General features: G+C 47.9%; 1 protein-coding gene across 1 annotated transcript in view; it reads right to left on the bottom strand.

The window, feature by feature from the left end:
* Nucleotides 1-24,777, bottom strand: part of STPG4 (sperm-tail PG-rich repeat containing 4) — a 32,814-nt gene extending 8,037 nt beyond the window's left edge. Inside the window, exons 1-6 of the mRNA XM_038751582.1 lie at nt 24,688-24,777; nt 17,534-17,596; nt 14,772-15,029; nt 13,281-13,345; nt 11,338-11,392; nt 946-1,050 (exon numbers count right to left, since the gene is read on the bottom strand). Of these exons, the coding sequence (XP_038607510.1) occupies nt 946-1,050; nt 11,338-11,392; nt 13,281-13,345; nt 14,772-15,029; nt 17,534-17,596; nt 24,688-24,777 (636 nt within the window). The remainder of the gene's footprint in view (nt 1-945; nt 1,051-11,337; nt 11,393-13,280; nt 13,346-14,771; nt 15,030-17,533; nt 17,597-24,687) is intronic.
* Nucleotides 24,778-27,297: the final 2,520 nt, after the last annotated feature.

Genomic DNA, 27,297 nt, shown 5'->3' on the forward strand with positions numbered 1-27,297 from the left:
ATGTCAAGCAGTGGAGCCGGGATTTGAACCCGTGACCTCTGACTCCCAAGCCCGGGCTCTTTCCGCTGAGCCACTTTACTTCTCTGGGCCTCAGTGACCTCATCTGTGAAATGGGGATCGAGACTGTGAGCCCCACCCGATTTGCTTGCCTCTACCCCAGCCCTCAGTACACTCCCTGGCACATAGTAACCTCCTAACAAATGCCGTGATTATAATTTTTTATTAATCCCCATTTTACAGATGAGGGGACTGAGGCCCGGAGGAGTGAAGTGACTTGCCCAAGGTCATACAGCAGACACGTGGCGGGGCTGGGATTAGAACCCAGGTCCTTCTGCCTCCGAGGCCCGAGCTCTATTCGCTAGGCCACAGTGCTCATCACGTTGGTGTGGGAGAGAATCAATCAATCGTATTTATTGAGCACTTACTGTGTGCAGAGCACTGTACTAAGCGCTTGGGAAGTACAAGTTGGCAACGTATAGAGACAGTCCCTACCCAACAGTGGGCTCACAGTCTAAAAGGGGGAGACAGAGAACAAAACCAAACATACTAACAAAATAAAATAAATAGAATAGATATGTACAAGTAAAATAAATTATAATAATAAAGAGAAGATGGCCTGGTCGTTCCCCTGTACCCAGCCGGCTCTCGGGATGCGATGTGAGCCCGTAGTTGGGTAGGGACCATCTCTATCTGTTGCCAACTTGTACTTCCCAAGCGCTTAGTACAGTGCTCTGCACACAGTAAGCGCTCAATAAATACGATTGAATGAATGAATGAATGTGCAGATGCAGAAACCAGACAGTCTGCCTCCGACCCTCATCAGACAGCAGCTTCCTGTGGCTTCCCTGCTGCTCCCGGGAGGCCCACGCTTCCCGGGTCCCCCCCGGTCCGGTCCGGCGGATCGGGAATGGTCCGGCTCCCCGCTCCGGGTTCGGTGGGACTCACAGAACAGATAGGCAGCAATCTGGGCACTTTGGACTGAAAGCAGGATGTCAGGGGTTGGCACTTCTCCACCTTCAAGTTGTAGTAGCCTGGTCCTGGGCCTTCTCTCTGGAAGAAAGACAGGACATTTCCCGGAAACAGGGAATAATTATAATAATGGTATTTGTTAAACACTTCCTATGTGCCAGCCGCTCTACTAAGCGCTGGGGTGGATACAAGCAAATTGGGTTGCATACAGTCCCTGTATCACATGGGGCTCACAGTCTTCATCCCCACTTCACAGATGAGGTAACTGAGGCCCAGGGACGTGAAGTGACTTGTCTAAGGTCACCCAGAGACAAGCGATGGAGCCGGGATTAGAACCCAGGTCTTTCTGACTCCCAAGACAGGGCTCTATCCACTAAATCACACTGCTTCTCTTCTCCACATCCCCCTCAGGAGCAGAGGGGCCGGGTGAGGGGGACATGCTGTCACCCCGCTTCCTCCCCACCCCGACACGACTTTTACAAGCCCGCCCGGCCCACTCTTGGTGACACCTACGATCACGAGTCTCCCTCCAGTTTAACAAACTTGACTTCACTGGCGTCCCCTCCCTCAACTTCCTCAGTGACTCTATTTTCCCAGTTCTGCTTTCCTTCGGAGGCAGTTTGGGCCCAGGGAATCCGGTAGCTGATAATTAACTCCGATCCCGTTTCCACTCGTACACGCTAAGATCCAGGAGGACGCAATAATAACTAGGTGTTGGCAGATTCTCCTGTCAAATCCGACAACCCAGAATGTGCAACTTAACTTCTTTCTCCCCATTTCCATCTGGCACTGGCTGCTTCTTCCCTGAGATTTCTGCCTACCCTGCTGGGACAATTTTTACATTTTGATGGCAGAGGCCCTTGCTGAAGAACTTGCCGGTTGTTTTTCTTTGGGTATTTTTAACTGTTTATAATTATATCCTACTGGACTTGCAGAGTTTCCCAGACGGGCCGAACCAAGGAAAGTCTCCCTTTTGATTTCAGCGGAATCTGAGGCTGAATCCCACGGGTAGGGAAAGGATCCCCTGAGTCTGGGGATTTAGCACAACATTAATGATTACGGTACCTGTTAAGTGCTTACTATGTGCCCAGCACTGTTCTAAGCGCTGGGGTAGACACAAGTTAATCAGTTTGGACACAGTCCCTGTCCCCCATGGGGCTCACACTCTTAATCCCCATTTTACAGATGAGCAAACTGAGGCCCAGAGAAGTGAAGTGACTTGCTCAAGGTTCACAGAGCAGATATGTGGTGGAGCTGGGATTATTCATTCATTCATTCATTCATTCAATCATATTTACTGAGCGCTTACTGCGTGCAGAGCACTGTACTAAGAGCTCGGAAAGTACAGTTCAGCAATAAAGAGAGACAATTCCAGCCCACAATGGGCTCACAGTCTAGAAGGGGAGAGACAGGCATCAAAACAAGTAAACAGGCATCAATAGCATCAGTATAAATAGAATTATAGATATATATACGCCAAAACAAGTAAACAGGCATTAATATAAATAGAATTATAAATAGGTACATATGTGCACAAGTGCTGTGGGGTTACGGGGAGGGTAGAGCGGAGGGAGAGAGTCAGGGTGATGGGGAGGGGGAGTTGAGGAAAAGGGGGAGTGTAGTTGGGGATTAGAACCCAAGTCCTTCTGTCTCATCATCATCATCATCAATCGTATTTATTGAGCGCTTACTATGTGCAGAGCACTGTACTAAGCGCTTGGGAAGTACAAATTGGCAACATATAGAGAAAGTCCCTACCCAACAGTGGGCTCACAGTCTAAAAGATGTGCCTCAGTTACCTCATCTGTAACCTCATCCCAGGCCCCAGCTCTATCCCCTAAGCCACGCTGCTTCTTATTTAATAAGAATAATGGCATTAATTAAGTGCTTACTATGCTGGGGAGGCTCAGCGCTTAGAACAGTGCTTTACACATAGTAAGCGCTTAATGAACGCCATCATTATTATTATTACAAGGTGATCAGGTTGTCCCACAGGGGGCTCACAGTCTTAATCTCCATTTTACAGATGAGGTCACTGAGGCCCAGAGAAGTGAAGTGACTTGCCCGTTGTCAGCTGACGAGTGGCAGAGCCGGGATTTGAACCCATGACCTCTGACTCCAAAGCCCGGGCTCTTTCCTCTGAGCCACGCTGCTTCCCTATTTCTGCTTCTAGTTTCCAGCACCACCGAGTCCACTTCCTTTTAGAGATGCAAAGCTCGGCAGGGATTTGAAAATTGGATTTGTCAAATCTCAGCTCCCACAAAAGTGGCAAAAAGTCCCATCTGGGGCTGTGGCCTCGATAATGGACAACTCACTCACCACCTCAGCCATCCGGGGACAGGGCCACTGTGAAAAGTTGATGCCAACTTGTACTTCCCGAGCGCTTAGTACAGTGCTCTGCACACAGTAAGTGCTCAATAAATACGATAGAAGGAATGAATCCAGCCATCAGTGGTATGTATTGAGCGCTTCCTGCTTGGAAGAGAATACAACACAACAAAGTTGGGAGACACGTTCCACTCTCTTAACAAGCTCAAAGGTAAAAGTAGAGCTTAGAGGGAGTTTTAGAGGGCGTGTTCTTCTGGTTGTGGACAGAAGTGCTCTAGGCTGTGAGCCCGTTGTTGCGTAGGGACCGTCTCTATATGTCACCAACTTGTACTTCCCAAGCGCTTAGTACAGTGCTCTGCACCTAGTAAGCGCTCAATACGATTGAATGAATGAAAGTGCTCAGAATAGTGCTCTGCACTCAGTAAGTGCTCAGTAAGTACTATTGATTAATAACAGTACTAATGAAGGGAAGGCAGTGTTGCCGACTTAGGCAGGAAAAGGAGGACCAGAGAAGGAGGCAAGATAAGAAATTCCGTCTCGGGCACGTTCAGCTTGAGGTGTCGGCGGGGCATTATTCGCTCTGTGAAATTCTACCTGAGCATGGGCCTGAGTCAGCAGGACCTGGTTTCTAATTCTGGCTACGCCACTTGTCTGCTGTGTGACTTTGGGCAAGTCACTTCACTTCTCTGGGCCTCCATTTCCTTCGTCTTCAAAATGGGGACGGAGACTCAGTCCCAAGTGGGACAGGGACTGCGTCCAACCCGATTAGCTTGTATCTACCCCGGTGCATAGTACAGAGCCTGGCACATAGTAAATGCTTAACAAATACTAATAAAATAAGGCTTTAAAGATGGGGAGAGTGATCATCTGTCAGGTGTGAAGAGGGAGGGCATGGGCGAGGGTTTGGTGGCGAGATAAGAACGAGATACAGTGAGTAGGTTGGCATTAGAAGAGCAAAGCGTGAGGGCTGGAATAAGGTGTGGGGGGGGGGCTAGCTGATGGACTGCTTTAAAGCTGATGGTGCGGAGTTTCTGTTTGAAGCAGAGGTCGATGGTAACCATTGGAGATTCTTCAGGAGTGGGGAAACGTGGTCAGACTGGTTTTGTGGGAAAACGATCCGGGCAGCAGAACGCAGGATGAGCCAGAGTGGGGAGAGGCAAGGAGGCAGGGAGGTCAGCCAGGAGGCCGATGCGGTAATCAAGGCGGGAGAGGATAAGGGCTTGGATCGGGGCCGCGCCAGTTTGGATGGAAAGAAAAGGGCAGATTTTAGCAACGTCGTGAAGGTCGAACCGACGGGATTTGGTGACAGATTGAATGTGTGGGTTGAATGACAGAGATGAGGCGAGGATAACGCCAAAGTTACGGGCTTGTGAACCAGGGAGGATGGTGGTGCCGTCTACGGTGAAGGAAGACAGGGTTTGGGTGGGAAGATGAGGAGTTCTACTTTGGATGGGTTAGGTTTGAAGCATCAGTGGGACATCTGAGTAGAGCTATCCTGAAGGGGAGGGGGCATGCGCAGTCTCTCCAAGTAGACTCCGATTCTCGGCTCCTCGTTCAGGTCAAGCCTGCTCTTTGGGCACTGGGCCGATGTTCGTTTCCCCAAAGGGTCCGACCGAATCGATCCGGGAAGCCCACGGCACCGGTGCGGCTCTGCCCGGCCTGGGGGTCCGGGGCCCGGGCCCAAGTTGCGCTTCCCCTGGTATTCCTGTCCACAATTTAAGGGTCGGTTTTCGAGGAGCAGGCCCGGTTCTGTCCCCTCCCCTGGTCTGAGGAACAGCGGGGCTGGCAAGTCTGCAGTTGGGGAACGGGAGAGGATGGGGGAGAGGGACTCCCACCGTGTCCTAGGGTGGGAGCCAAAGGTGCCCCAGTCTCCTTCCTTCTGCCTTCAGGGCCATGGTCTGCTTCCCGAGATCCCGAGAGACCCCAGGGAATCCCGGCGGCCCAGTGAGCTGCTGCCCAGGGTACCGATTCCCTTCTAGGTGCGGCCCCGGTCCAGGCCTCGCCATCAGAGAGGCCAGTGTGGGCCCTGTGGGACACTGGCTCAGAGGGTGGTTCTAGCGTGAGAGAGGACCAAATGGACAGAGCAGGTGGGTGGGTGCCCGGGCAGCTGGAGAAAACAAGAGAGAGAGCAGGAGAAGGAGAGAGTGTGTGTGTACTTCTTGGTAGCTGTTGATGATCTCGGTGGGATTGGGATCAGTGAGGCCTCTAGGTTCATAGTGAAGCCTACCGCCTTCTAACCCAGTGTGGGAGGGAAGGCTCAACTACAGGAGAGGCTCTGAACAAGAGGCCGCAGAGGAAGCTGCAAAATGTCAGCGAAACAGCACACCCCAAGAAGACACGGCGTCAGTGAGGAGATCCAAGCCAATGGACCGGACCGGCGGGCGGCAATTGGGAAGGGGCCGGCTCTTTCCGAACTCCGGGATGCTTGTGAGTGTCCGAATCGGCCCCGAGGGCGGCAGATGGCAGCTACGGCAGGGCGGCAAGGAGCAACACTGGCATTTGTACAGCGTGGAAGGGACTGATTAATGAATTAATTGTGGTTTTTAAGCGCTTACTGTGCGTCAGGCACTATACTAAGCCCTGAAGTGGACACAAGTAAATTGGGTCGGACACGGTCCCTGTCCCGCCTGGGGCTCACAGTCTTAATCCCCACTTGACAGATGAGGTCACTGAGGCACAGAGAAGTGAAGTGGCTTGCCCAAGGCCACACAGCAGACAAGCGGCAGAGCCAGGATTAGAACTCACGACCTTCCGACTCCCAGGCCTGCGTTCTCTCGATCCCGCCTCCGACTTCTCGGCCGCACAGGCCCGTGGACACTGGCGCTGTCAGCGGGACGGTGACCGAGCCGGGAGGTCGGCCTGCACACTCAACACCGACATCGATCACCGCCGGGTGGGTCGTCGCTGAGCCAGAAGGACGCTATGCACACACTGTGCACACACTGTCAGCGGGATCATCGCTGAGCCGGCCTGCACGCACGACTGACAACATCGATCCCGGAGCCGGGAGGACACCTCGCACGCAACACACGTACACACAAACATACGCTCAGCACGATCGTCGCCGAGCCGAACACCCACGACAGTCGTTGCCAAGAGGGTCCTCGCTATAGCCGGGGACAACTGCCCGAGGAATGACACCGTGACAAGGTCGAGATACGGACAGCCACCCTTCTTGGTAGATAAGGGGGAGGAAACTTTGTCCAAGCACGACACAAGATAGCGGGCCGAGAAGCAAGTGGGAGAAGAGGATACTCTTACAAATGAGGCTCTCCCCACCCTCCGAGGAGCGGCGGGTTCTGTGGAGGAGCTGGAGAAAAATCAATCAATCAATCAATCATATTTATTGAGTGCTTACTGTGTGCAGAGCACTGTACTAAGCGCTTGGGAAGTACAAGTTGGCAACATATAGAGACAGTCCCTACCCAACAAACGGGGACGGTGTACAGAATTCATTCATTCATTCAATCGTATTCATTGAGCGCTTATTATGTGCCGCGCTTGTGAAGAAGTGGTGTAGTGGACAGAGCCTGGGCCTGGAAGCCAGAAGGTCACGAGTTCTAATCCCGGCTCTGCCGCTTGTCTGCTGTGTGACTTTGGGTAAGTCGCTTCACTTCCCTGTGCCTCAGTTACCTCATCTGTCAAATGGGGATTGAGACGGTGAGCCCTATTTAGGACAGGGACTGTGTCCAACTTGATTTGCTTGTATAATAATAATAATAATGAAGGCATTTATTAAGCGCTGACTACGTGCAAAGCACTGTTCTAAGCACTGGGGAGGTTACAAGGTGATCAGGTTGTCCCACGGGGGGCTCACAGTCTTAATACACATTTTACAGATGAGGGAACTGAGGCCCTGAGAAGTTAAGTGACTTGCCCAAAGTCACACAGCTGACTTATCCATCCCATCATCATCATCATCAATCGTACTTATTCAGCGCTTACTATGTGCAGAGCACTGTACTAAGCGCTTGGGAAGTACAAATTGGCAACATATAGAGACAGTCCCTACCCAACAGTGGGCTCACAGTCTAAAAGCAGCAGCTTAGTACAGTGCCTGGCACACAGTAAGCACTTAACAAATACTATAATAATAATAATTATTATTAAGTGCTTAGTACAGAGCTCTGCGCACACTAAGCACTCAATAAATACGACTGAATGAACGAATGAAGGAAGGAAGGAAGGGCAGGTTTGGGTCATGGGCCTGGTGGACTTGCTACTTTCCTACTACAAGCCAGACCCCACCCTTCGCTCCTCTAACGCTAACCTTCTCCCTGAAACTCGAACTCGTCTCTCTCGCCGCCGGCCTCTCATCTACATCCTGCCTCCGGCCTGGAACGCCTTCCCTCTTCACGTCTGACAGACCATCGCTCTCCCTTGCTTCAAAGCCTTATCGAAGGCACGATAAGAGGCCTTATGGTTGTACATATTTATTACTCTATTTATTTTACTTGTACATTTCTATCCTATTTTATTTTGTTGGTATGTTTGGTTCTGTTCTCTGTCTCCCCCTTTTAGACTGTGAGCCCACTGTTGGGTAGGGACTGTCTCTATGTGTTGCCAATTTGTACTTCCCAAGCGCTTAGTACAGTGCTCTGCACATAGTAAGCGCTCAATAAATACAATTGATTGATTGATTGATTCCCCCACTAAACCCACTTTTCTTCTTCTCCCAATCCCTTCGGCATCGCCCTGACTTGCTCCCTTATTCATCAGAGAAGCAGCGTGGCTCAGTGGCAACAGCCCGGGCTTGGGAGTCAGAGGTCATGGGTTCTAATCCCGGCTCCGCCCCTTGTCAGCTGGGTGACTTTGGGCAAGGCACTTCACCTCTCTGGGCCTCAGTTCCCTTATCTGTAAAATTGGGATGAAGACTGTGAGCCCCACATGGGACAACCTGATCACCTTGTATCTAACCCGGGGCTTAGAACAGTGCTTGGTACGTAGTAAGTGCTTAACAAATACCGTTATGATGATTATTATTATTACTACTTCTTCAACTACACCGACTGCATGGCTGGACCCTAAAGGACCTGGTAATGTGTCCTTTGGTGCATACCCAGCGGACGCGCACGGAAGCAGGTCTCCGTTTTCGCTTTTAATCTTCAAAGCGCGCGCGCGAGACACGCCAGGCCCTTCGAGCCTCATAGTCGCCTCGCGTCTCCTCTTTTTGTCCTGGATTTTTCCATCTGCCTCTTCTAGGCCCCTGTTCCTTCCTTGAGGCTCCCTCGGCTTTCTAATCCCACGTCCTCTCCACTCTCGTTTCCGGGCTTTATCCGGCCACGCTGCTTTCCCCCCGGCCACCTGGTGTTTGCGAAACCGGGGCTCTCTCTCGGAGGGGCTGGAGTTTCAATCGTGCCGTTGACTCATAACTAAATCACCTCTCCACCTGCGCTATTGACAAAGGAAGAATTCCTCCCTAAACAAGTCCTAGGTTCCAGAGACGAATCACAGAGGATTGCCGTTTGCTGCCGCCTTAGAAGCCCTCATGGAAAATGGAATTAATCCGGCCTGGTTACAAAAAGCAGCTGGCTGCCAGCTCACGGACACTAAACAACCCAGGCGCAGCTGGTAAATATTTAGGCACTGGAGCTCCTTTGAGTTGGCCTGGCCTTGTTAATTTCTTATATTAGATGAAGAAGAGAGTGACACCGCATTCACCCTGGTCAAAAATGTGACCAGGAGTTTATTCATTCATTCACTCGTACTTATTGAGCGCTTACTGTGTGCAGAGCACAGCGCTAAGCGCTTGGGAGAGGACGACAGAAGAATAAACAAGACACATTCCCTGCCCACAATGAGCTTGCCGTTTAGTGACTCCGGGCCCCAACCCATCTGTATATATGTCTGTACAGATTTATTACTCTATTTATTTTACTTGTACATATTTACTATTCTATTTATTTAGTTAATGATGTGCATTTAGCTTTAATTCTATTTGTTCTGACGACTTGACACCTGTCCACATGTTTTGTTTTGTTGTCTGTTAGCCCGTTGTTAGGTAGGGACGGTCTCTAGATGTTGCCAACTTGTACTTCCCAAGCACGTAGTACAGTGCTCTACACACAGTAAGTGCTCAATAAATATGACTGACTGAATGAATGAATGAATCTGGTTCTGACGGGAATGGGGTGGTAGACAGTTGTCGAGAGGCCTGGTTAATCATTCCAAGCCATCCGTCTTCACTTTCCTGGGGTCTCAGTTCCCTCCTCCTCCTCCTCCTCCTCATCAATCGTATTTATTGAGTGCTTACTGTGTGCAGAGCACTGTACTAAGTGCTTGGGAAGTACAAGTTGGCAACATATAGAGACAGTCCCTACCCAACAGTGGGCTCACATAAGCTCATTGTGGACAGGGAATGTGTCTGATATTGTTGTGGCTCAGTGGAAAGAGCCCGGGCTTTGGAGTCAGAGGTTACGGGTTCAAATCCCAGCTCCGCCAATTGTCAGCTGTGTGACTTTGGGCAAGTCACTTAGCTTCTCTGGGCCTCAGTTCCCTCATCTGTAAAATGGGGATTAGGACTGTGAGTCCCACGTGGGACAACCTGATCACCTTGTAACCTCCCCAGCGCTTAGAACAGTGCTGTGCACATAGTAAGCGCTTAATAAATGCCATTATTATTATTATTCTATTGTATTCTCCCAAGCGCTTAGTACGGTGCTCTTCACACAATAAGTGCTCAATAAATATGACTGACTGACTGGCTAAAATGGGGATTTAGACTGTAAACCCTACGTGAGACAAGGACGGCGTCCAACCCTATTAGCTTGTATCTGCCATGGTGCTTAGAACAGTGCCTGGCACACAGTAAGTGCTTGACAAATACTCTGATCATCAATATGCATCAGTGCAGAAAAATGGCAGACGTCCAGTTTGGCCCTGTCGGTGGGGCGGTGAGGCAAGGAATGGGGAGGAGGCGGTTTGAGTCCAACTCAGTCCCCGTGGCTCGGCCCCCACGCCATCCCCGCTGGAGGAAAAATGGGCGTGGGGGTCAGAAGGACCTGGGTTCTAATCCTGTCTCTGCCACGTGTCTGCTGTGTGACCTCGGACAAGTCACTTCCCTTCTCTGGGCCTCAGTTACCTCATCTTTAAAGTGGGGATTAAGACTGTGAGCCCCATCTGGGACAGGTACCGTGTCCAACCTCATTATCTTGTATCTACTCCAGGGCTTAGTAATAATATTAATAATAATAATAATAATAATGGCATTTGTTAAGCGCTTACTATGTGCGGAGCACTGTTCTAAGCGCTGGGGGGGAATATAAGGTGATCAAGTTGTCCCCCGTGGGGCTCACAGTCTTAATCCCCGTTTTCCAGATGGGGGAACTGAGGCTCAGAGCAGTGAAGTGACTTTCATTCATTCATTCAATTGTATTTATTGAGCGCTTAGCTGTGTGACTTTGGGCAAGTCACTTCACTTCTCTGCGGGAATGAATGGTGCCCACAGAGTAAGCGCTCAATAAATACGAATGAATGAATGAAGGAATGATGCCCCTTTTTCCTGGAATCAGGAGGGCACAAAGGGGAAGGACACTGGTTGTCAGCCAGGCCCATTTCTGACTTCCTCTCCATCCCCGGGTCACTTCCCCATCGTGAAAAATCAATCAATCGTATTTATTTAGTACAGTCCTTGGCACATAGTAGTGCTTAAAAAATACCATAAAAAAGGGAGGAAGCCACTCAGTTCTGATGGGCATCCATCAGTTTTATTGATTCTAGCCGCCTCTCCTGTATCCCTGTCATTGGCATAGTCAAGAGGCCAAAAAGTAAGACTTTTTTCCTCATTTTTTCTCACCCCCTTTATTCTTTAACATCCTAGTTTGTGGAACAGCCCCTGCTGTTTTCTGCTATAGTTTACCTCAATTGGCTTTTGAGATGCTAAAATCCTAAGCTCTCCATCAGCTGGAGTTGCCGATTATTGCCCTGTCTGCTAAACTGGGTATAAAAAATGTCCTTTAAATGTAGGAGAAAACTGTTTACTTTCTTCAAAGCAAACACACCCTCTAATTGCAGGCTGGCAATTGCCTAAAACATACTTACTGGAGTGAAGTGAATTGTTGGGAACCTTTGAACTGCAGAACGAAACATAAAGTTCCTGTATTAAAAGAAAGCAAGGCATTACGTAATCATATTTTTCTTACCCTCAACATGTCATTAGCAATGCACACCCAAAGGACATGAAATAGATTCTTGATGATTGGATATTGGTGTCAAAAGTCACCTGTCATTAGAATTGGGAGGCAGAAAATTGCTTCGCCTGGGAGTCAGAGGACCTGGGTTCTAATTCTGACTCTGCCACTTGTCTGCTGTGTGACCTTGGGCAAGTCACTTAAACTCTGTGGGCCTCAACTACTTCATCTGTCCCACTGTTGGGTAGGGACTGTCTCTATATGTTGCCAACTTGTACTTCCCAAGCGCTTAGTACAGTGCTCTGCACACAATAAGCGCTTAATAAATATGATTGATTGATTGATTGATAAAAAAGGGATTAAGACTGTGAACCCCATGTGGGACATGGACTGTGTGCAACCTGATTAACTTGTATCTACTTTGGCGCTTAGTACAGTTGCCCGGTACATAGTGAGTACTTAACAAGCACCATAAAAAAATCGGTGACCATGACACGGATGATGGATGATTTCATTCATCCATTCATTCATATTTATTGAGCGCTTACTGTGTGCAGAGCACTGTACTAAGCGCTTGGGAAGTACAAGTTGGCAACATATAAAGACGGTCCCTACCCAACAACAGGCTCACAGTCTAGAAGGGGGAGACAGATAATGATGATTAATAATAATAATAATAATAATGGTACTTGTTAAGCGCTTACTATGTGCAAAGTACTGTTCTAAATTCTGAGTTGTAGTAATCCAGTAGCCACCTCAATCAATGAATTGACAGTATCAATCAATCAATCAATCGTATTTATTGAGCGCTTACTGTGTGCAGAGCACTGTACTAAGCGCTTGGGAAGTACAAGTTGGCAACAAGTTGACAGTATCAGCGCTTAGAGCAGTGCTCAGCGCTTAGAACAGTGCTCGGCACATAGTAAGCACTTAACAAATACTATCATTATTATTATTATTTATTGAGTACCTACTATGCAGACCACTCTACCAAGAAGGCACTAGTCCTGGCCCACGAGGAGCTAACAATCTAATGGGGGAGGCTAAAGTAAAAGAATTTACACATAAGAGGAAGAAGCGCTCAAACAGTAGGGGATGTAAAAAGAGAGGAGGAAAGGAGGGCTTAGTCAGGGAAGGCCTCTTGGAGGAGATGGGCTTTGAAGATGGGGAGAATCCCTGTCTGTCAGATATGAAGAAGAAGGATGTTCCAGGCCAGGAAAAGGATTTGGGAGAGCAGTCGGCAGTGAGATAGATGTCTGTATCTCCCTCTGTAAGCTTACTGTGGGCAGGGCTCGTGTCAACCAACTCTTGTGTTGTACTTGCCCTGGCGCTTAGTACAACACTGAGCATACAGCAGGTACTCAATAAATACGATTGATTGATTGATAAGTACATTCTATTATTAATTCAGATTCCACTATCTGTCAATACCTTTATGTCCGTCTCCCCTTTTAGACTGTAAATTTCTTGTGGGTGGAGAACGCATCGCATGCTTCTGCTGTACTCTCCCAAGCGTTTAGCACAGTGCATTTCCGCCAGTGGGTGCTCAGTAAAGACCACTGCTACTGAGATTCACTATTGCTAAATCTATAATATATATTATTATAATATATAATAATATATCAATAATATCAACAATACTATTGATGATAATATATAATAATATACTGTATATTATAAGTATTATATATTTATTTTTAAATCTATAAATCTATAGTACAGTGCTAAGGGCTTAATACAGGGCTTTGTACCGAGTAAGCGCTCAATAAATACGATTGAAAAAGAACAGCTGAAAAGGGGCAGCAATGTATTTTCGGGGCTATAAGTAAAAGAAGCACAGAAAAGCTGATTTACCTAGACGGGTATGTTGGAACTGGAGAAGGAAAGAGGTCGTATTGTGCTGGTGAGAGGTCCAAGTCCTATAAAGAGCAGATGCAGACGGTGGGGAAAAAACAATTACAGATCTAATTCTTCCACACTCCTTGTTCAACTTCCAGACTGCTCCCCACCCCCTGAGTGTGAGCTCATTGAGGGTAGGGAATGTGTCTACCGACTCTGTTGTGTTGTACTCTTCCAAGCGCTTAGTACAGTGCTCTGCACAGAGTAAGCTCTCCATAAATACGATTCAATGAATGATACACGCAATTGATGGATTGGTTGATTCCTAGCTTAAAGCTTTCTACTACCAGTGCGAAGAGCGTGGGCTTGGGAATCAGAGGACTTGGGTCCTAATCCTGGCTCCATTACAGGCCTGCTGGGGGACCTTGGGCAAGTCACTTAACTTCACCGTCCCTCAGTTTCTTCATCTGTACAATGGGGATTCAATACCCGTCCACCTTCCTGCTTAGATTGGGACAAAGACTGTAACCGATCTAATTATCTGGTTTCTGCCTCAGTGCTCAGTAGGGTGCTTGATAGATAATAAGCACATAATCCATCAAGGGTACTTACTAAGTGCTTATTGTGGGCAGAGCACTGTACTAGGTGCTTCGGAGAGTCCAATCCCAAATGTCCAAAGATCGCAGCTCCAAGGGCAAGTGTGGCTCATTGTATTCATGCCCCACCTGCCTTAAGTACTCTGAGATGAAATTGTCAATGATCTGTAATTCCCTGCTAGACGGTAAGCTCCTCAAAGATGGGGATTGGATCTACTAGCTCTATTATGCTTCCCCAACTGCTTACTACAGTGCTCTGCACATAACAGGCACTCAATAAATACTACTGACTGACGCGGCTGAGCGAGGTTTTGTTTTGTTTTTCCCCTTCGGGAGGCCCTGAAAGGTTTAGATTCTGGGGATCTTAACAACCATTCCCAAGGGTGTAGAATTCATTGATAAGGGGATCGACCGGCCGACAGCTCCGGCGTTGGGACACGTGAAACCGAGGGGTGTCGGTGGAAGGGTCTCCGTGGCGGGAACTACGTCCTTCCTGAACGCCAGGCGCCCAGAGACCGTCACCCTCCAGACCCGCTGAGTCAAGCTGACATATTTATTACTCTATTTATTTATTTATTTATTTATTTTACTTGTACATTTCTATCCTATTTATTTTATTTTGTTGGTATGTTTGGTTCTGTTCTCTGTCTCCCCCTTTTAGAGTGTGAGCCCACTGTTGGGTAGGGACTGTCTCTATGTGTTGCCAATTTGTACTTCCCAAGCGCTTAGTACAGTGCTCTGCACATAATAAGCGCTCAATAAATACGATTGATTGATTGATTGATTGATTGACCCTGGTCTAGTGATAGCCGGGGGCCGGACGGTGTCAGTTGCAGAAACATTTGCAGCCAGCCGATTCGCCTTGGCGGATTTTAGCGGGAAACGCTAAAAACTACATCTGTGTGCGTACCTTGTCCTTGTAAGTCAGTGTTTGTGAGCTCTTCCTTGGAGTGTTCTTGAAGGAGTAAGTTGCCTTCTGCTTGCTTAGCAGTTCCAAGAAGTCGGGAGGCATGAATCTGGGTGTGTCTGGCAGGGTTGGGTCCTTCCATTCCAAGATGGACACCCTCTTCCTCCCTTCGCCTTTGAAACCGTAAGTCGGCCTCACCGGGTTTAAGAGGGATTCTTGAAGGAAGTCGCGAATCGGGTAGAAGCCAGGCGAAGGGGTGTCCTGTCGAAAAACCCAGGTGGCTTTGAGATCTCATCGTTCTGTGTGGCTGGCCCTCAGGAAGCGGCTCCCCTGCCTCACCCGCAGGGAGTAGGGGGCTCGCTCTGTCACAGCCCTCCGCTTTGTCTTAGTGGAACGCCACCGGAAAACCGGAGCCGTTCCGGGGCCAGGCTACGTTGCGGCGGTTGCCGGATCCCGATCTTTGTATTTCTGGAATCGTCGCAAACGACTCATTTCACACCGTCGGCAGGACTACTGACATGGGCATTTGAAGAAGTGGGAGATATTTATTTACCCCTCTGGACAGTCAGGTCCTTTTGGGCAGGGAATGTGTCTACCAACTCTGTTATATTGTCCTCTTCCCAAGCGCTTAATAGAGTCCTCTGCACACAGTAAATGCTCAATAAATATGACTGATGGACTGATTTGCCCCAACCAAAAACCTTCCTCACAAAGGTCTGGGCCTAGGTCTCAACGCTGCAGTCCAGCACAAGGCCTGGTTTCATTTTCCCCTCCCTCCAGAGTCAAAGCAGTAGCCGACTGGCCTACTTTTTGGTTATTCCCAGCATTTCCCCACCCTGATGTGACCCACATCTCTCACTTCCCTCAACAGGCTGGGAGTGAGAGGCATTTGGACAGAGACAGTGTGGAACGGCCTCCTTTGTCGGGTGGAAGCAGGAGGGAGAGAGGGGCATTTGGGCTGGCATGGGACCCCTTCAGATGAAAGGTCTTTTCTCTGTTACGGTCTTACATTTCCCCATACTGATCTTATTGGGTTGATTGAAATGGGAGCTGGAAAAAATTCATGTAAAATAACACCATTCTGAAAAAAATGGAAAGCCTAGCCAAAATACTATTATTATTATTATTATTATTGTTGTTGTTGTTATTATCCCCCTATAGAATATAAGTTCCTTATGGGCAGGGAGCATGCCTGCTACTGAGTCAGTCAGTCAGTCAATCGAATTTATTGAGCACTTACTGTGTGCAGAGCTCTGTACTATGCGCTTGGGAGAGGACAACAGAACAATAGACACACATCCTGCCCACCACGAGTTTACAGTCTAGAGGGGGTGACAGATGTTAAATATAAATGAAATATGCTATTCTGCTGTATTGTACTCTCCCAAGTGCTTAGCGTAGTGCTCTGCACATAGTAAGCACTCAATAAATATCATTAGATTAATTGATGATGATTATTATTACTATCATTGTGGTATTTGTTAAGCGCTTAGTTTGTGCCAAGCACATTGTGACGCGCTAGGGGCAATACAGAATTGGGTCAGGCGCAATCTCTGTCCCACGAGGGGCATAAGAAGCGTCACGGTCTACTGGGAAGGGCACAGGCCTGGGAATCAGAGGACCTGGGTTCTAATCCCCACTATGTCACATGTCTGCTGTATGACCTTTGGCCAGTTCACGTCACTTCTCTGTGCCTTGGTTTCCTCAGCTGTAAAATGGGGAATAAATAGCTGTTCTCCCTCCTATGTAGACTGTGAGCTCCATGAGGAGAAGCAGCATGGCTCAGTGGAAAGAGCCCGGGCTTTAGAGTCAGAGGTCATGGGTTCAAATCCCGGCTCCGCCACTTGTCAGCTGTGTGACTTTGGGCAAGTCACTTCACTTCTCTGGGCCTCAGTGACCTCATCTGTAAAATGAGGACGAAGACTGTGAGCCCCCGTGGGAGAACCTGATCACCTTGTAAGCTCCCCAGCGCTTAGGACAGTGCTTTGCACATAGTAAGCGCTTAACAGATGCCATCATTATTAGTATTATTATTATGAGGGGCAGGAACTATTTCCAACCTCCCTAATTTGTATCTGCCTTAGTATTAGTGTTTGACACATAGTAAGGACTCAACAAATACTACATAAAAAAAGGGAGCTCACAGTCTAGTTAGGAGGGAGAGAAGGAACTGAATCCGCAGATAATTTACAGAGGAGGAAACAATATATTTTTTCTGTATTAATCTCTTTAAGGCAATTATTGAGTGCTAACTATGTGCAGAGCACTCTACTAACCGCTTGGGAGAGTACAATAGAAGAAAATTAGCAGACAGGTATTTATTTTACTTGTACATATTTGTTCTACTTATTTTATTTTGTTAATATGTTTTGTTTTGTTCTCTGTCTCCTCCTTCTAGACTGTGAGCCCACTGTTGGGTAGGGACCGTCTCTATATGTTGCCAACTTGTACTTCCCAAGCGCTTAGTACAGTGCTCTGCACACAGTAAGCGCTCAATCAATATGATTGAATGAATGAAAATGCCCATAATGACAGCATTATCTTTGAGTATCTTACTTAGATGAGAAGCAACTTTGCCAAGGAGCTCTGCCATGCTCTGAATTTCACTTTTTTAGTCATTTGCTTCATTGTTAAAATTAACATTTCTTCCCCAAGTCACATGTAGTTACTAAAATTACTAGCTGCAAAATGTAACAGATAATGCAAATGTTCCCAAACAATTCTTGATTAATAATAGAAACCTAAGAATAATTTGAAAAACATACTTTGAATGAAATTCTCCACCAGCCTTCTCTTTCAATAGATGAATCTTTCTTCTTGACTTCATTCTATAAATTAATAAACAGAGGTTTATTAGTCATATGTTTCTGCAATTGAGAGAAAAATCCTTTAGGCTAAACATTGCCATTTACAAAACTTCATTTGAAAAGATGTAGTTTCTCTTCCTTCATTCAATCGCATTTATTGAGCGCTTACTGTGTGCAGAGCACTGGACTAAGCGCTTGGGAAGTACAAGTTCGCAACATATAGAAATGGTTTCTACCCAACAGCGGGCTCACAGTCTAGAAGGGGGAGACAGACAACAAAACAAAACATATTAACCAAATAGAATAGTAAATATGTACAAGTAAAATAAATAGAGTAATAAATATGTACAAACAAATTTACAGGTGCTGTGGGGAGGGGAAGGAGGTAAGGCGGGAAGGATGGGGAAGGGGAGGAGGGGGAGAGGAAGGACGGGGCTCAGTCTGGGGCCTCTCAGTTTGGATTCTCTTCCAAATCTATTCCAAAAATATACTTTGACATCTTTTGGTACCAAGACTACAATCAATCAATCAATCAAATTTATTGAGGGCCTACTGTGTGCAAAACACTGTACTAAGTGCATGGGAGAGTATGCTATTACAGAGTGGGTAGACCCGTTCCCTACCCACAACGAGCTTACGTATGATCTTTGTTAAAATGAATTTTAGATCTAAAATAGTAAGAATGTACTAGACTGTAAGTTCGTTGTGGGCAGGGAATGTGTCCATTTATTGTTATAGTGTACTCTCCCGAGTGCTTAGTACAGTGCTCCACACACAGTAAGTGCTCAATAAATACCATTGAATGAATGAGTGAACGAATGTTTAAACTATCTAATAGAGATTACAAACTGTAAGCTCATTGTGGGCAGGGGGATGTGTCTATCAACTCTGTTGTGTTGTACTCTGCCAAGCGCTTAGTCCAGTGCTCTGCGCACAGTAAGTGCTCAATACATACTATTGATTGATTGGCAGAATATGCTGAGATAAGGATTTGGAAATGTTTTGAGTTCTTAGAAAGGTGGGTAGAAAGCCAAGGTATTTCTGTTGCTGCTATGGCCTTTTTCGGTCCAATCTCCTCTCAAGAAATCAGAATAAGAAGTTGCCGGCCAAAGATTCAACTGGGCTTCGAAGCAAAACTCTTATTGATCTTCTACCTCGTACACCATGAGTAGAAGAGAGTGAGGCAGGGAAATTAGAGAAGCAGCATGACCTAATGGATAGAGAATGGGTCTGGAAACCAGAAGGACCTGGGTTCTAATCCTGCCTCCAACATTTGTCTGCTGTGTGGCCTTGGGTAAATGCATCTTTGAAGTGAGTTGCTGATTTTCCTGTTACAATTTACCATATTCTTGGGAATTTATCATGCCAGACTTGTGTTTTTGAAGAACCTCACTTTAGGGGGAAATTCAAATATCAAAGCCAATGGGAATTAATAGGTAAGGGGTTTGACGTTACTACGGAAGACCAACATTTTTCCTACTAAATTCACTTCACTTCTCTGTGCCTCAGTTATTTCACTATAAAATGGGGATTAAGAGAAGTGAAGTGACTTGCCCAAAGTCACACAGCGGACAAGTGGTGGAGCCAGGATTAGAACCAACAACCTGACTCTCAGGCCCGGGCTCTTTCCACTGAGCCACACTGTCTCTATCTGTTGCCAAATTGTACTTCCCAAGGGCTTAGTCCAGTGCTCTGCACACAGTCAGTGCTCAGTAAATACGATTGAATGAATCGATCAATCCTCAAAAAGGCTGCTCTTGAGCCCTTGATTGGTGAGGTTCTGATCGCTGAGCCCGTTGTTGGATGGTAGGGATTGTCTCTGTTGCCGAATTGTACTTTCCCAAGCGCTTAGTCCAGTGCTCTGCACACAGTCAGAGCTCAATAAATATGATTGAATGAGTGAATCAATCAATCCTCAAAGAGGCTGCTCTTGAGCCCTTGATTGGTGAGGTTCTGATGGCTGAACCAGTTGTTGGATGGTAGGGATTGTCTCTGTTGCCGAATTGTACTTTCCCAAGTGTTTAGCCCAGTGCTCTGCACACAGTCAGTGCTCAATAAATGATTGAATGAATCAATCGATCAATCCTCAAAGAGGCTGCCCTTGAGCCCTTGATTGGTGAGGTTCTGATCACTGAGCCCGTTGTTGGATGGTAGGGGATTGTCTCTGTTGCCGAATTGTACTTTCCCAAGTGTTTAGTCCAGGGCTCTGCACACAGTCAGAGCTCAATAAATATGATTGAATGAGTGAATCAATCAATCCTCAAAGAGGCTGCTCTTGAGCCCTTGATTGGTGAGGTTCTGATTGCTGAGCCCGTTGTTGAATGGTAGGGATTGTCTCTCTCTGTTGTTGCCGAATTGTGCTTTCCCAAGTGCTTAGTCCAGTGCTCTGCACACAGTCAGTGCTCAATAAATATGATTGAATGAATGAATCAATCCTCAAAGAGGCTGCTCTTGAGCCCTTGATTAGTGAGGTTCTGATCGCTGAACCAGTTGTTGGATGGTAGGGATTGTCTCTGTTGCCAAATTGTACTTTCCCAAGTGTTTAGTCCAGGGCTTTGCACACAGTCAGAGCTCAATAAATATGATTGAATGAGTGAATCAATCAATCCTCAAAGAGGTTGCTCTTGAGCCCTTGATTGGTGAGGTTCTGATCACTGAGCCCGTTGTTGGATGGTAGGGGATTGTCTCTGTTGCCGAATTGTACTTTCCCAAGTGTTTAGTCCAGGGCTCTGCACACAGTCAGAGCTCAATAAATATGATTGAATGAGTGAATCAATCAATCCTCAAAGAGGCTGCTCTTGAGCCCTTGATTGGTGAGGTTCTGATTGCTGAGCCCGTTGTTGAATGGTAGGGATTGTCTCTCTCTGTTGTTGCCGAATTGTGCTTTCCCAAGCGCTTAGCCCAGTGCTCTGCACACAGTCAGAGCTCAATAAATATGATTGAATGAATCAATCAATCAATCCTCAAAGAGGCTGCTCTTGAGCCCTTGATTAGTGAGGTTCTGATTGCTGAACCAGTTGTTGGATGGTAGGGATTGTCTCTCTCTGTTGCCGAACTGTACTTTGCCAAGTGTTTAGCCGAGTGTTCTGCACACAGTCAGAGCTCAATAAATATGATTGAATGAATCAACCGATCAGTCCTCAAAGAGGCTGCTCTTGAGCCCTTGATTGGTGAGGTTCTGATCGCTGAGCCCGTTGTTGGATGGTAGGAATTGTCTCTGTTGCTGAATTGTATTTTCCCAAACACTTAGTCCAGTGCTCTGCACACAGTCAGAGCTCAATAAATATGATTGAATGAATCAATCAATCAATCCTCAAAGAGGCTGCTCTTGAGCCCTTGATTAGTGAGGTTCTGATCGCTGAACCAGTTGTTGGATGGTAGGGATTGTCTCTCTCTGTTGCCGAACTGTACTTTGCCAAGTGTTTAGCCCAGTGCTCTGCACACAGTCAGAGCTCAATAAATATGATTGAATGAATCAACCGATCAGTCCTCAAAGAGGCTGCTCTTGAGCCCTTGATTGGTGAGGTTCTGATCGCTAAGCCCATTGGTGGATGGTAGGGACTGTCTCTGTTGCCGAATTGTACTTTCCCAAGTGTTTAGTCCAGGGCTCTGCGCACAGTCAGAGCTCAATAAATATGATTGAATGAGTGAATCAATCAATCCTCAAAGAGGCTGCTCTTGAGCCCTTGATTGGTGAGGTTCTGATTGCTGAGCCCGTTGTTGAATGGTAGGGATTGTCTCTCTCTGTTGTTGCCGAATTGTGCTTTCCCAAGCGCTTAGCCCAGTGCTCTGCACACAGTCAGAGCTCAATAAATATGATTGAATGAATCAATCAATCAATCCTCAAAGAGGCTGCTCTTGAGCCCTTGATTAGTGAGGTTCTGATTGCTGAACCAGTTGTTGGATGGTAGGGATTGTCTCTCTCTGTTGCCGAACTGTACTTTGCCAAGTGTTTAGCCGAGTGCTCTGCACACAGTCAGAGCTCAATAAATATGATTGAATGAATCAACCGATCAGTCCTCAAAGAGGCTGCTCTTGAGCCCTTGATTGGTGAGGTTCTGATCGCTGAGCCCGTTGTTGGATGGTAGGAATTGTCTCTGTTGCTGAATTGTATTTTCCCAAACACTTAGTCCAGTGCTCTGCACACAGTCAGAGCTCAATAAATATGATTGAATGAATCAATCAATCAATCCTCAAAGAGGCTGCTCTTGAGCCCTTGATTAGTGAGGTTCTGATTGCTGAACCAGTTGTTGGATGGTAGGGATTGTCTCTCTCTGTTGTCGAACTGTACTTTGCCAAGTGTTTAGCCCAGTGCTCTGCACACAGTCAGAGCTCAATAAATATGATTGAATGAATCAACCGATCAGTCCTCAAAGAGGCTGCTCTTGAGCCCTTGATTGGTGAGGTTCTGATCGCTAAGCCCATTGGTGGATGGTAGGGACTGTCTCTGTTGCCGAATTGTACTTTCCCAAGTGTTTAGTCCAGGGCTCTGCGCACAGTCAGAGCTCAATAAATATGATTGAATGAGTGAATCAATCAATCCTCAGAGGCTGCTCTTGAGCCCTTGATTGGTGAGGTTCTGATCGATGAACCAGTTGTTGGATGGTAGGGATTGTCTCTCTCTGTTGCCGAATTGTACTTTCCCAAGTGTTTAGCCCAGTGCTCTGCACACAGTCAGCGCTCAATAAATATGATTGAATGAATCAATCAATCCTCAAAGAGGCTGCTCTTGAGCCCTTGATTGGTGAGGTTCTGATCACTGAACAAGTTGTTGGATGGTAGGGATTGTCTCTGTTGCCGAATTGTACTTTCCCAAGTGTTTAGTCCAGGGCTTTGCGCACAGTCAGAGCTCAATAAATATGATTGAATGAGTGAATCAATCAATCCTCAAAGAGGTTGCTCTTGAGCCCTTGATTGGTGAGGTTCTGATCACTGAGCCCGTTGTTGGATGGTAGGGGATTGTCTCTGTTGCCGAATTGTACTTTCCCAAGTGTTTAGTCCAGGGCTCTGCACACAGTCAGAGCTCAATAAATATGATTGAATGAGTGAATCAATCAATCCTCAAAGAGGCTGCTCTTGAGCCCTTGATTGGTGAGGTTCTGATTGCTGAGCCCGTTGTTGAATGGTAGGGATTGTCTCTCTCTGTTGTTGCCGAATTGTGCTTTCCCAAGCGCTTAGCCCAGTGCTCTGCACACAGTCAGAGCTCAATAAATATGATTGAATGAATCAATCAATCAATCCTCAAAGAGGCTGCTCTTGAGCCCTTGATTAGTGAGGTTCTGATTGCTGAACCAGTTGTTGGATGGTAGGGATTGTCTCTCTCTGTTGCCGAACTGTACTTTGCCAAGTGTTTAGCCGAGTGTTCTGCACACAGTCAGAGCTCAATAAATATGATTGAATGAATCAACCGATCAGTCCTCAAAGAGGCTGCTCTTGAGCCCTTGATTGGTGAGGTTCTGATCGCTGAGCCCGTTGTTGGATGGTAGGAATTGTCTCTGTTGCTGAATTGTATTTTCCCAAACACTTAGTCCAGTGCTCTGCACACAGTCAGAGCTCAATAAATATGATTGAATGAATCAATCAATCAATCCTCAAAGAGGCTGCTCTTGAGCCCTTGATTAGTGAGGTTCTGATCGCTGAACCAGTTGTTGGATGGTAGGGATTGTCTCTCTCTGTTGCCGAACTGTACTTTGCCAAGTGTTTAGCCCAGTGCTCTGCACACAGTCAGAGCTCAATAAATATGATTGAATGAATCAACCGATCAGTCCTCAAAGAGGCTGCTCTTGAGCCCTTGATTGGTGAGGTTCTGATCGCTAAGCCCATTGGTGGATGGTAGGGACTGTCTCTGTTGCCGAATTGTACTTTCCCAAGTGTTTAGTCCAGGGCTCTGCGCACAGTCAGAGCTCAATAAATATGATTGAATGAGTGAATCAATCAATCCTCAAAGAGGCTGCTCTTGAGCCCTTGATTGGTGAGGTTCTGATTGCTGAGCCCGTTGTTAAATGGTAGGGATTGTCTCTCTCTGTTGTTGCCGAATTGTGCTTTCCCAAGCGCTTAGCCCAGTGCTCTGCACACAGTCAGAGCTCAATAAATATGATTGAATGAATCAATCAATCAATCAATCCTCAAAGAGGCTGCTCTTGAGCCCTTGATTAGTGAGGTTCTGATTGCTGAACCAGTTGTTGGATGGTAGGGATTGTCTCTCTCTGTTGCCGAACTGTACTTTGCCAAGTGTTTAGCCGAGTGCTCTGCACACAGTCAGAGCTCAATAAATATGATTGAATGAATCAACCGATCAGTCCTCAAAGAGGCTGCTCTTGAGCCCTTGGTTGGTGAGGTTCTGATCGCTGAACCAGTTGTTGGATGGTAGGGATTGTCTCTCTCTGTTGCCGAACTGTACTATCTCAAGCGCTTAGTCCAGTGCTCTGCACACAGTCAGAGCTCAATAAATATGATTGAATGAATGAATCAATCAATCCTCAAAGAGGCTGCTCTTGAGCCCTTGATTGGTGAGGTTCTGATCGCTGAGCCCGTTGGATGGTAGGGATTGTCTCTGTTGCCGAATTGTACTTTCCCAAGCACTTAGTCCAGTGCTCTGCACACAGTCAACACTCAATCAATATGATTGAATGAGTGAATTGATCAATCCTCAAAGAGGCTGCTCTTGAGCCCTTGATTGGTGAGGTTCTGATCGCTGAGCCCGTTGTTGGATGGTAGGGATTGTCTCTCTCTGTTGCCGAATTGTACTTTGCCAAGTTTTTAGCCCAGTGCTCTGCACACAGAGCTCAATAAATATGATTGAATCAATCAATCGATCAATCCTCAAAGAGGCTGCTCTTGAGCCCTTGATTGGTGAGGTTCTGATCGCTGAACCAGTTGTTGGATGGTAGGGATTGTCCCTCTCTGTTAACGATTTGTACTTTCCCAAGCGTTTAGCCCAGTGCTCTGCACACAGTCAGTGCTCAATCACTACGATCGAAGGAAGGAAGGAAGGAAGGAGAGTAGGATGGAAAAGTGGGCAGGCCCATAGCGGTGGGGGGTGAGGCCATGGTGGGGAGTGAGGAGGGGGGAGCTGAGGGGAAGGGAGGAAGCCCCCTGGACAAGGCCCGTACCTGGGGGGGAGTGGGGTCGGAGTTGGGGTCCGGGGCGGGTCCGGGGGGCGGGGGCGGGTTAGCCAAGCCCGGGCCGGGTTTCAGGCTCATGCCTGCCCGCCTGCCTGCCTGCCCGCCAACGCTCTTCACCGGGCTCCACCCTCGCGCGCCCCTCCTGCTCCTCCTCGCCTCACGACAAGGGCCTCGCGCCCAACCACGGGCCTCCTCCCCCCCTCAGGACTTGGGCCTCGCGCCCTCCCACGTGCCCCCGCCCCCTCTTCTCTTGGCTGGCCTCGCACTCTCCCTTGTTCCTCGTTCCCCCTTCCCGCCTCACGATGCAGGACTCGCGCCCTCCCACGTGCCTCCCACGGGCCTCCTTCCTGCCTCACGACGCGGGCCTCGCGCCCAACCACGGGCCTCCTACCCCTACCCCCTTCCTCTTCTCTTGGCGGGCCTCGCGCCCTCCCACGGGCCTCCTTCCGGCCTCACGGCCTCACGCCCTCCCACGGGCCTCCTTCCACCACCCCCTTCCTCCTCTCTTGGCGGGCCTCGCGCCCTCCCACGGGCCTCCTGCCGGCCTCACAACAAGGGCCTCGCACTCTCCCTCTGGCCTCCTTCCCCCACCCCCCTCCTCCTCTCCTCTCGGGCCTCGTGCCCTCCCACAATAAGCGCTCAATAAATACAACTGAATGAATGAATGAATGAAAAGTTGTCCCGGGTGGGGAGGAGGGGGGTTCACAGTCTTAATCCTCAACAAGCGCTTAGTACAGTGCTCTGCACACAGTAAGTGCTCAATAAATACAATTAGAATGAAATCCCCATTTTACAGATGAGGTAACTGAGGCCCAGGGAAGTGAAGTGACTTGCCCAAAGTCACACAGCTGACAACTGGCCTTCCCAGACTGAGTCCCCTCCTTCCTCTCCCCCTCTTCCCCATCCCCATCAACCCAGCCTTACCTCCTTCCCCTCCCCACAGCACCTGTATAGATGTATATATGTTTGTACGGATTTATTACTCTATTTATTTTATTTGTACATATTTATTCTATTTATTTTATTTTGTTAATATGTTTTGTTTCGTTGTCTGTCTCCCCTTTCTAGACTGTGAGCCCGCTGTTGGGTAGCGACCGTCTCTATATGTTGCCAACCTGGACTTCCCAAGCGCTTAGTCCAGTGCTCTGCACACAGTAAGCGCTCAATAAATACGATTGAATGAATCCTCAATAAGCTCTTACCACAGTGCTCTGCACACAGTAAGCGCTCAATAAATACGATTGAATGAATGAATCCTCAATAAACTCTTAGTACAGTGCTCTGCACACAGTAAGCGCTCAATAAATACGATTGAATGAAATCCCCATTTTACAGACGAGGCCCAGAGAAGTGAAGTGACTTGCCCAAAGTCACCCAGCTGACAAGTGGCGGAGCCGGGATTTGAACCCATGACCTCTGACTCCAAAGCCCGGGCTCTTTCCCGGCCCACGTCATCCCCCGGGCCTGGAATGCCCCCAATCCCTCTGCCCCTCCGCCAAGCTAGCTCTCTTCCTCCCTTCAAGGCCCTGCTGAGAGCTCACCTCCTCCAGGAGGCCTTCCCAGACTGAGCCCCTTCCCTCCTCTCCCCCTCGTCCCCCTCTCCATCCCCCCATCTTACCTCCTGCCCTTCCCCACAGCACCTGTTATATATGTATATATGGTTGTACATATTTATTACTCTATTTATTTATTTTACTTGTACATTTCTATCCTATTTATTTTATTTTGTTGGTATGCTTGGTTCTGTTCTCTGTCTCCCCCTTTTAGACTGTGAGCCCACTGTTGGGTAGGGACTGTCTCTATGTGTTGCCAATTTGTACTACCCAAGCGCTTAGTACAGTACTCTGCACATAGTAAGCGCTCAATAAATACGATTGATTGATTGATTGATTGATTTCCATTGAGCCATGCTGCTTCTCTGATTGACCCCCAGTGCTTAATTGCAAATTAATAATTGTAGCATTTAAGTGCTTCCTATGTGCCAGGCGCTGTACTGAGCGCCTGGCACAATCCCTATTCCGCATGGGGCTCGGAGTCTCAAGGCCCATTTTACAGATGAGGTATCTGTAATAGACCCAGGTGCTGAGGGGAAGGGCACCTCAGTTACCTCAACTGTAAAATGGGGATGAAGACGGTGAGCCCCCCGTGGAAGAACCTGATCGCCTTGTAAGCTCCCCAGCGCTTAGAACAGTGCTTTGCACATAGTAAGCGCCTAATAAATGCCATCATTATTATTATTATAAGGGTAGAGGGAGGAAGTGCGCCTCCTCCCCTCCCCCCCTTCGTGTGTTCGCGGGGCTCGCGCCGCCTCATCCCTCCCCTCCCCCCCTCAGGCCGCGGGCCTCGCGCCCTCCCGCGCGCCGTCAGTTTTCGCGCGCCTCGCGCCCGTTGCTAGGAGACGCCCCCGCCCGGCCACCAGGCAGGACGACCGCGCATGCGCACAAGCGCCCTCGCGCTCTTCACCCCCCCCCTCAGCTTCCTGCATTCATTCATTCAGCTCATTCAATAATAATAATGGCATTTATTAAGCGCTTACTATGTGCAAAGCACTGTTCTAAGCGCTGGGGAAGTTACAAGGTGATCAGGTTGTCCCATGTG

This window comes from Tachyglossus aculeatus, chromosome 9, assembly GCF_015852505.1.
Source record: "Tachyglossus aculeatus isolate mTacAcu1 chromosome 9, mTacAcu1.pri, whole genome shotgun sequence".
NCBI classification, from domain to species: domain Eukaryota; kingdom Metazoa; phylum Chordata; class Mammalia; order Monotremata; family Tachyglossidae; genus Tachyglossus; species Tachyglossus aculeatus.